General features: G+C 38.3%; 1 protein-coding gene across 5 annotated transcripts in view; it reads left to right on the forward strand.

Moving 5' to 3' along the window:
* The window catches only part of ACBD5 (acyl-CoA binding domain containing 5), a 37,624-nt gene that overhangs the window by 20,327 nt on the left and 6,817 nt on the right, over nucleotides 1-10,480 (forward strand). For 3 of the 5 annotated variants that reach the window (XM_035128936.2, XM_035128935.2, XM_035128937.2), the window contains 8 exons: nucleotides 2,296-2,421; nucleotides 3,767-3,979; nucleotides 4,918-5,024; nucleotides 5,709-5,961; nucleotides 6,133-6,332; nucleotides 6,713-6,763; nucleotides 7,156-7,265; nucleotides 8,250-10,468. In XM_035128936.2, the coding sequence (XP_034984827.2) occupies nucleotides 2,296-2,421; nucleotides 3,767-3,979; nucleotides 4,918-5,024; nucleotides 5,709-5,961; nucleotides 6,133-6,332; nucleotides 6,713-6,763; nucleotides 7,156-7,265; nucleotides 8,250-8,262 (1,073 nt within the window). In that variant the 3' untranslated portion in view covers nucleotides 8,263-10,468. Of the gene's footprint in view, nucleotides 1-2,295; nucleotides 2,422-3,766; nucleotides 3,980-4,917; nucleotides 5,025-5,708; nucleotides 5,962-6,132; nucleotides 6,333-6,712; nucleotides 6,764-7,155; nucleotides 7,266-8,249; nucleotides 10,469-10,480 lie in introns of those variants that run through there. The other 2 variants (XR_004693424.2, XR_004693423.2) reach the window with 1 other exon arrangement.

The following is a 10,480-nucleotide window of genomic DNA, read 5'->3' on the forward strand; positions in this document are numbered from 1 at the left end:
CCATTTGTCAACTTCACCTAAATGGGTGGTAATATGATTGCACCTCATGCTTTGTCTATGTCTACTGTTTTAAATTTTGTTCCCAAAACAAAAAGAGAGGGTGCGACATGAGAGAAGTAGTTAAGTAGTAAGAAGGGATATCGGAGGTCAAGGAAAGTAAGAGAGGATGGGGAGAGAGTCAAAACTGGTGCAGGTGGGTTTTTTGTTTTTTGTTTAACAACTGTATTTTATGACTTTGTTTAAGTCGAAGAATGGCTCTTCTGCAACCTATGGAGGTTTGAGCCTTTCTCAAAGAAGGGTTCTGAATGGACTTTATAGCAGAGTTCGTGCATCCCTGAGAGATAGTTCAGTTGGTAGAGCATGAGACTCTCAGGGTTGTAGGTTTGAGCCCCACATTGGGTGAAAGATTCCTGCATTGCAGCAGGTTGGACTAGATGATCCTCGTGGTCCCTTCCAAAACTGAGTCTGTGATTCTGTGATCCATTTAATTGAACATAATCCTATTGTCTTCCTCTTCAGTCCATATGTGGCTAGGTAGGGAATGTGCTGATGCTTCATAGGGAAGCCAAATTGATGATATATCCTTTCTAAAGTTCTGCATGCCAGATTTATGAGTGATCCAGCAAATAAAAATAGTCGTTTTCCTTAAACATCATTGAAATGGTTATTATTTGGGAATCCTATCTATTTGGGGAGCTACTGTATTGCACTGGGACTGCTTTGTTTATCAAACAAATTTCCTTGTCTGAAACATTAGTCTTCTCTGTTGCGAAAACGATCCCCCCAGCTCACAGTTCCTGGAACAAAAGTATGGAAACTGATCTGCCTCTTCACCCTTTAATTTATCGTATAGATCTGAGTAGCAAAGTCCCTTGCAGACAAAGGGAAGCAGCAAAACATGTTTAACAAGTCCCAGGTACTGATTTGCACAACAAGCAACTTGAATCTAAAGACTAAACACGCTAAAGTTTTTGGCACTGCAAATAAAAGTTATGCTAATACCGATCACACTCTTCTTGCCTCTGTTGTTTCACTGTTGCCCTGTTGGTAGACCTCCCCAAATCAGTCTGAAATTAGTAATAAAAAAGAATCTTATTGAATTGAAGTGGCATAGGTGCATACACACTTCTGTTCTTTAAGGCCAGAACTAATTCATCCCTGGAGTCAAGAAGTGACAAATTTTAATACCCTCGGAGACTGATTATTATATATATTGTTATATTTGTACAAATAACATATTGGCCTGAATATAAGCCTCACTTTTTTCCAAATTCCAACCGTGAAAAGTTAACGTATGGCTTAAATTTGCAACCTTACAAAAATTGGCTTTAACAATTTCACTGCTGAAGCAGACACACGGTAAAACGGAATGGGTGTGAGTTCCTGCGGAATTTTAAGAGAGCGACTTATATTTGGGTATTGTCTTTTTTTCCCTTCCCACCCTTGAATTTAAAAGGTGTGGCTTATATTTGGGCCAATAGTATTGCAGGGAGACGTTGAATTTTCTTCTGGTTTCAAAATAGAGAATATATGACTGAATACTGAAGGCTTGCTTGACTTTTAAAATTGTTGGCTTTGATAGTGACAGCCTATCTCGCATTCCTGTATCTGTAGCCATGTACTAATACAAAACTATAAGTCCTTTACTGACATAAATGTAGTTGATATAAAAGCTGAAGCATATCTATATCTGCTCTTCTCACACAACACCTTGCATTGAATACTTTTATGATGAAGTTTTCCTTTTCACATGAAGTATGCCATTGCTAAAAGAAGCTTTCAAAGCCATGGAGAAGTTTGGCTTCTGAATAGTATTGGCATACCTACAGTTTCTTGCCTAAGCAATGGATTCTGAACCAATAGCAAAGAACTAATGGTGTGTTTAGCCCAAGGGTAGAGAGCCTGTGGCCTTCCAGTTGTTGCGGAACTCCCAACACTCATCAGCCCTAGACAACAAAGTTCATGGCCAGGCATTATGAGAACTCAAGTCCAGCAACATTGGCAAGGTCATGTTCCCTGCCCTTGGTATAGCCTCCCCCCCCAAAAAAAAACCCCTAAAAAACCCTAGTCTAGTTTCAAGCTATGAGAAGGAATTTTCACTTACCAGTACAGATGCTGTGAGCCAAAGGAGGGAAAGTTTGGGGAATATATATATATAAAATATGAGAATTATATTTAAGGACAAGAGGTAGAAATTGCCTTGAATTTATTTTATTTTTTTTAAAAAGATATTTAATAACTAGACAATTCTTTTAAAACTTCTAGTAAATATTCATTTTCTGAACTTGCTTTTAGACCTTGGATATTCCATAACATCTATGCCAGCTGTGAATGGCAAATCTGAAAGCAGCGACAGCGGAGCAGAGTCAGAGGAGGAACCCCATCAGGAAGAAATAACAGAGCTAAAGCAGGTTGAAAAAGGTACAGCTTTATTTCTGAACCGCACCCACCTTTTCACACAAAAAAGCAATGGCCCGACTTGGCCCGTGTCTCCCTGCCCTACATGATTTTGTAAGAGTGGGCCCTGTTTGGAAACTTTAGATTTCAGAAAAGGCTTAGGAATCTGATTATCAAGATGTAATCCTGCCCCCACTTACGGTACCTAGGAGCAAATTCTGAACATGATGGAACAACATGTGTTGTTGGGATGTAAGCTTTTGTCTACAATTGTTGTTTTTAATGGAAAGATATTTAATAGATTGGTAAAAGGAGTGATGAGGGAATGCAGGACATGTAACTGCAGGGATGGAATGGGTGCCCACAATTTAAATACAAAGTAAGACACAAAAGTCAAATGGAAACATTTCTTAATGAATTATGTAGTACAAGTAATTTAACATTGCAATCCAAACCTTGGTCGGGGCATAACTGGCTATCAGGCCCACTGCCACATCCGTACCTCTGCCACTCACACAGCCTGGTGCAGAAGAGGAAGGGGACCACTTGAAGTCGTTACAGCAACGAGGCCCACATTGGGCCCAGTGGTGACATGTCATTGCAATGGGGTTGGCTTGGCATCCAGCAGATCCTGGGTTAGCTCAGCCCCTTGCTGTTTCAGGGCTTTCCGTAGGCTTTCACCAGTTGGGATCCTGGCAGTGGGGCTTCCACACATTTAGTTGGCAGAATGGAGGCTTCCATGCCAGTGAAGTAATGCTGCCCAGCCCACTTCATGGACAGAGACTGTCAGAGATGAGTAGAGTCAGTGCTGGATTTACGTATAAGCTAAACAAAAGCTATAGCTTTGGGCCCTACTCGCTTGGGGAACCCCCAAAAAATTAAAGGGAAAAAATTGGATGTACATTTCCAAAATACAAGATAAAAAAACAAATAAAACCTACATACAGCAACAGTGTTTTGTGTTGTGTAGGCTCCTATGATGTAAGTGATGGGCCCTGCCTGCTAGCCTGCACCCTAAAATATCACTGGTTTGCTCATTTCCATAGATAGGGTGCCTACATTCTGCATGGACTGGTTGCAAGGCAACATGTGCAAATGACTTTAGATACCTATTAGGTCCATAAATTACCATATAGCATATATTCAACACAAAAACCAACGGCAGTTTGTTGTTGACAAAGGACAGCTTGACATAGAAAGGGCCCCATTACCTTCACTAGCTTAGGGCCTCATCAAACCTAAATCCGGCCCCGAGTAGAATTAATTAGATCTATGAACAAATAAAAAAAGCGCATTTGTAAAAAAAACTAGTATATTTCATAGTATAAGTCTATTTGAAATGTTGTTCCCTTATTTATTGGTTTTACAGAAAGTGAGAGTCTGGGACCAGATTTGATGCCTGCTCAGGAGCTGGACTGTGTTGTCGCCAATGGCTGCTGTGAAGATGTCCCGAATACTGACATTCACAATGGCATACAGACTAAATCTGCTCTGAATGGTATAAATGTGGATGAAGAAGTAAAGAAGAGAGACAAACGCCTTGAACTACCTATAATTTCTAATTTTGGGTCTTCTCACCAAGGTGCTTTTCTCACGTGCATTTGTCCAAATTAGTCTATATGTTTGGCAAGCAGAATTTTCCAGTGGTGAAGACTACCCTGGGAATTTGCTGTCTGGTTTGTAAAGATTATTTTCTCACTTTTACCAAGCTGTAGTGGAAATTTAAACTTTGGTCTGCTTGATACTATATTCTGTAAACTTGTTGAATTTTATATGCCATATTTACTCGAGTCTAATGCACCATTGAATCTTAATGCGCACCTTAATTTTCGCAACGTAATTTGGCCAAGAAAGGTACGCATTAGATTTGAGTAAATACAGTATTTGACTGTAGTGTGCCCTCAGTTCATATACTTACTGTGTCTTTGTGTTATGTAGAAGCAATGTAAACTCCTCCATGTACAGTGAACAACACTGAGGCTTCTTCTCATCCGACTGACAAGTTTCTTCCTCCTTCTCCCAAAGTGGGTGGGAGATTCATGCAAATAAAGTGCCTACACAAAGGGCATCCATTTGGAAAATATGATTGAGAGAGGTGGGGTTCAAAGTACTGCAATTAGAATAAATTAACCTCAACAATCACATATTGGCCCATTCTGAATAGCTATGGCAAGCAGTGCTTTCACCTGCTTTATCTTAAGCAAGCAACTTACACAATAAGCTTTTAAATATTTGAAGTGTGTTCATGTGCTCAGTTTAGACCAGCCCTTCTTAATCTTGGGTTACCAGATGTTGTTGGACTACAACTCCCATCATCCCTGACCAGTGGTCTTGCTAGCTAGGGATGATGGGAGTTGTAGTCCAAAATCTGGGGACCCAAGTTTGAGAGAGGCAGGTTTAGACTGATGAAATATTTATAAGTTGATTGTAAGTGGTCTTTTGCACTGTCATTGTTTTATTCTTGCCAAAATTGGCCTGTTTGCACTTATTAAGTGTTTGGTCATATACCTGTACACACAGGTGCAAATGAAGATACCGCTGAAGAGGTCTCTGGCATTCAGCACTTGACAAGCGATTCGGATAGTGAAATATACTGTGATTCTATGGAGCAGTTTGGACAAGAAGAGGTACAGTTTATCAAGTTTTGAACTGAATGTGAAAAGGTAACATAAAATGACCAGAATCCAAAGAGACGTGAAATTAGTTCTTCGAACCTACAAAAACTTTAAAGTTGTTTGCTTGAACAGCAATCCTCTCATGCTGATGAAGGCAGACTGATGAAATCAGTTCCTGATATGGCATGAAGATAACTGCTCAAAGCCCAAAATTCCAGGGGTCTCACATAACTGCCTTCTGTAAGCCTAAACAGTTCTTTAGATTCTGCTAAGCAGATGAAGGGTTAGAATCTGGAAGAAATAATAGAATGTACATCTAATACAATGCTTCCACAGTCTGTATAATGGTCAACCTAGGTGTGATTTTAAATGTGTCTATTGCTTTTAGAATGCACTTTTAAAATATATATGCAGAAAGCAACTCCTGGGGAAGCCGATAACTACTCTGATTGCAGCAAATGAGAAAGGAGAGTTTAACTCTTTCTTACCCTGCTGAGGTCCTTTCAAGCTGCTATTTACTTTAGAAAGAAAAATACATTTTCCACAACAGGCATATTAAACGCAGAGGTGCCCCTGGACCACAACAATAGTCCACAAAAGACCCTAATATAAGTGGTATGTTAGGTATATTAGGTATCCCAGCTTTATGGGAAATACTTTACGGAAAATATAATAGCCAATTCTCTTAACTTGTAGATATTGGAGTCAACGAAAGGATTTTCAAAACATCCATTACATTTCTCAGAAGTAGACCACAGCAGTCTGCTGGGTGCTTCTGGTTTTCTTGAACTTGGAAACTACAAGACAGATGGTATAATGGTGGCTGCAATTGAAGGGAAAGGTGAAGTCAAGTGTGGTGGTGAGGATGGCAAGGCAAGTGATGGAGGCCCTCACAAAGAAAAGAAAGGCGGTGAAAAGGTGGATTTCTACGGAATCAGAAGAGGGAGAGGTACTATTGGAATATTTGTTTTGCTATGTTCTTGTGTAGCTAAGCAAGTCTAGTGCCATACTTCTTCTTTTTTGTAATTTACAAAAAAAATCTTTTCACAGTCTGATTTTTATATGGATTAAAAACCATGCCTTATTTCTCAATGCTTTCTCTTTCCCCTCCTAAATTTAGGTCATAGAATGCACCCTTTGGGTGATGGTGCCCAAGGTGGACAAATGGGTAGTGGAGGAGATGGAGAACGATGGGGGTCAGACAGAGGACCAAGAAGTGGCCTCAATGAACAAATTGCAGTAGTGCTTATACGATTACAAGAAGATATGCAAAATGTCCTTCAGAGATTGCATGCATTGGAAACACTGACAACTTCACAGGTAAGGTGTGGTTGTATTCTATAAAGTTAGGGTGATGTCCAGTGTTAGTCCTACTTTACCTGTTCTCCTACTCGGAGCATGACTTAGTTGGAGATCATCCTTATTCTTTACTTTTAGAAGCTTGATTATTGGAGTAATGTATGTAAGCAGGTGTGTAATGTAGTGGAGTTTGTTTGTAAGCAGGCTTAATTGCAAAGGATGGATGGCAGGGAAGAGGTGGCAAAATCATCACTCCAAGCAGATATGTTCCATTTCATTATGTGAGCAACAATGTTATATTACAATGTTTCAAAAACCGCAGTAGGAATATGATGTGAAGGTGTGAGTATAAATTTGAAACATAATTTGTCACTGTGTTAAATTTGTGTTTGTATTTGCAGACAGGAACTGCAACCGTACATTCAAATAATCAGACTCCCTCACCTGCTAAGGTAAGATCTTACCTACTTTCAACAGAGCACCTTTGATTTTTATGTTGGCTTTCCTTTGACTGTATGAAGATTAAAATGGAACTTTTCAATACAGTCATCTTAAAAAGAGCATTTTAAATGCTGTTGCCTTCTGTCTCCTGTTAATTTGATCCATTTGTTTTATTTATTACCCTGATTAATCTTGAAGATTCTGTGCAAGACAGATCTACAGGAGGAAATTTTAAAGCAGTTCTAAATGTAGAGATGGGAGGAATATACAAGTGACACAGTGCCCAGTTGGGGCAGAACATACAAGTTCCAAATATATCATCTTAGATAGTTCTATGTCTATGCAGACATTTACTAACATCTTCTATAACTGGAGAAATTAAATTTTTAATGTGTTATTTTAGAGACCTTCCTGGTGGCCGTTCGAGATTTCTCCTGGTACTTTAGTCTTTGCTGTTTTCTGGCCATTTGTTGCCCAGTGGCTGGTACATGTGTATCTTCAAAGGAGAAGGAGGTAAGACTGTCAGTCCTGTTAGATTTGCTAATTTACTCTGCTAATCCACACATCCATGCTGCCCTTTGGATCCTTGGCCTCTGCCTCTCAATTTTCTTTCTTGATTGTGTATAATCTTATCAGCACACAATGATTTTTTTTCACAAGGACCATAAATATTCCATTTTATATTAGGGATATATCTTTTCACAGTGTTTTGCTGGAATAGTATGCCAGTCAAAGCAGAATCTTATGCCAACCTGCCTCATATGTTGCACTTGCATAATTTGTTGAGTAATCAGTGTTGTCCAGTGGTCAAGTCTTAATTTTTTCCTGAAGAAAATAATGAAGACATCAGGCTTATTACTAGGTATGAAAGTAATGGACAGACAAATGGAAGATTTGTCCTGATATCACTTGAATTTTGGGAATACTTCTCTTGTTTGGTAGGAATTTAGAAGCGCAAGCTTAATGTGAAATACGTTTTGCCATGAATGTATTCGAACTATTAACAAAAGTATTTTTTGTTGAAAATTTTTCACTAAAGTTTTTCGCCAAGCCAACCCTTGTATATATATATATATTATATATATATACAATACACACACACACACACACACACACACACACACACACATATATATATATATATAATTATTATATATACAACCCATATAGGGTAATATATAATGGAGTTGAAGAGCCCTTGTATTTGCTGAATTTCTGGACATTTCACCAACAACAGTCATGTTACAGAAATGTGTAAAGCAACTTATTCATTTTAGGATTAAAATGTGTAAAGTGAAACAGTAAATGGTATTAATCAGGGATGGTGTAATTCTAAGCATTTTAAGGCTTAGAACAAGAATACTGTAAAATGTTTATGGGTAAATGAAAAGTGTTGGGGTAGCAATTTTACATGCAATTCCATCAAACTCAACAGACTGCTAAGTAGAAATACTTACGATTGCATTTCAAGTTGGTGTTTTGTTCTCCCCTTCTCAGAAAACAGAACTGAGGATTCAATTCCTGATTTTACTTAAGGACTGCTAACAGGGAGACCCTGGAAGGTGAAGTAATTTAAGAGACCTGCAAGAACTGCAGATGCTAAGATGGCTACATCTTTCTTCTATTTTTCCCCTTTTGCACTACCTGGCATACTTTACTTGAATGGTCCCTTTCTCTTAGGTTACAAATAAATACAACTATCCCATCCAGCAACCACATGAACCCTAAATGAATTGTTTTGGAATGTACTTTTTGGATTAACAGTCTGTAGAGTTGAAGGCTATTACTGCAGCATCTACTGGGAGTGTTTCTTCTTCCCAGAGCTGGAATGAAGAAGTTCCTTCAATTAATGAAAAACAACAAAACAATAATGAAAGCCTGTGAATTGTTACTTTTAACACGATTTATTTTATAATGCCGCAGACGACTTTCCACATAGCATACAAAATATACAATAAGCAGTGGAAACTTTAAAGTCTGGAATAGTCCCAAGTATCTGGATTGTATGACTGCAATTAACATTGTAGCTCTGGGAGATCTAATATATAAATTGCTGCTACATAGATGAGGTAGTTTTTTAAGGAAACAAATCAAGTGTTTGAAGCTGTAGATTGTACTTCCATGGGGACCATCAGTGCTTCTTTTAAAAACCAAGTCAAGCATCTTAATTTGTTAGAACAGCAGTCAGAGTTTGAATATGGCACGATAGATTCAGAACTCAGTACACAGAATAAAGTACGTAAAATGGCCCTGGCACCCCCTAACCTACATTGTCATATTGAAATCAATGGGACAAGAATGTAAGTACAGTTTATTGTAAATAGTCCTTAATGTTCAGTTTCAGAAGTTGCATAGTATTAATTTAGAAGGTGTTCAAAATGCATGTTAAAAGGCCACATTGCTGCCCCAGGAAATGTATAGAAACAGGCTGTTGTGAATGGATTGATTCCAGTGCTAGGGTAATAGGAAGCTGCTGCTGCTGCAGGAAAATCCTGCATCCAATACCTTAAATGTGACTAAGCTGTGCTACATCTGCAGGCTAGACCTGGTAAAAGGGCCTCTATTATATATTTTCTCACAAGGGTTATAAACCTATGACTATTACCAAATACAGCAGGTGAGGCTTGTATGATTGAATGTTCCTCCATACCAGAAATTCCACATTATTTTAACTAAAAAAGAGAGAGAGCTTTTCCTACCATGTTTCTGTGTGGAGGATTTTTTAAAAAAATTGGGACAAGCATTCAGTCTTCCCATCTTCTGTCAGAAGTAGTGACAGTCCTGGCACAGATTCAGCTGGTGTCAGTGTAATTTTGCCCCTCAACGTTAGCCCCTTCCTGCTCCCATGGCTAATAAGCACTGTCAGCTTAGACCACTGTGTGTGTCTCTGCATGTGCACACATGCACATGTGAGTACTCTAAAGCAGCAGTTGACACCCAATCTTTTGTTGCATTTGCAGCTTAGGGCCATTGCTTTTTAAAACTTTTAGGGCAATATTTCTTATCTTTCTTTTGTTTTGTTTTTTTACATACCTAATTGCTGCAGCCTTTTCTCATACCCGGGCCCTTTACAAGTGCAAGTCCCTTTTTTAAAAACACTTTCAAGACAATTTTAGCATTGTCACTTTATTAGATTTCTACTTAATTGATTAGATACCTATTTGAATATAACAGCCTGATAATTTCAGTAGTAACATCTCAGACTACAACTAGAAGGGACTTTTCTATAGCAAACGAGAAAGCTAGCAATTAACTAACATTACATTTTGTTATATGATGTTATAAAAATCAACCTAAAGTGATTGCTTTTCAGTTTGTGTATTGAAAAAAACGTTTGTGTATAGAAAAAGGTATTCTAGACCTGTGAAAAGAGCAGCAACTCCAAAGCTGATTACTCTTTCAATGAACCTACTGCAGTCAACTGACCTACTTTAAAGTAATTCCTGGATTGTGACATTTTTTGCACTGTGTAACTCTTCGGAGTGATGCATTACAGAAAGCTCATGGGCAGTGTTGCATCTGCTCTGATGGCAAGGTCTTGAAGAAAAGCACCTTCATACCTGTTATATTCTATATAAATAATGTAATTACAGGAGTTAGAATTTCTGCCTTGTTTACTATAACATGATTTTGAAGTTTAGTTTTAAAAGTTAGTTCATCTTAATCTACTGTAAATAACATTTAATAAAGAATGACAGGAGCATTATCCAAGGACATTTTATAACTGA

This window comes from Zootoca vivipara, chromosome 12 (assembly GCF_963506605.1).
Source record: "Zootoca vivipara chromosome 12, rZooViv1.1, whole genome shotgun sequence".
NCBI classification, from domain to species: Eukaryota; Metazoa; Chordata; class Lepidosauria; order Squamata; family Lacertidae; genus Zootoca; species Zootoca vivipara.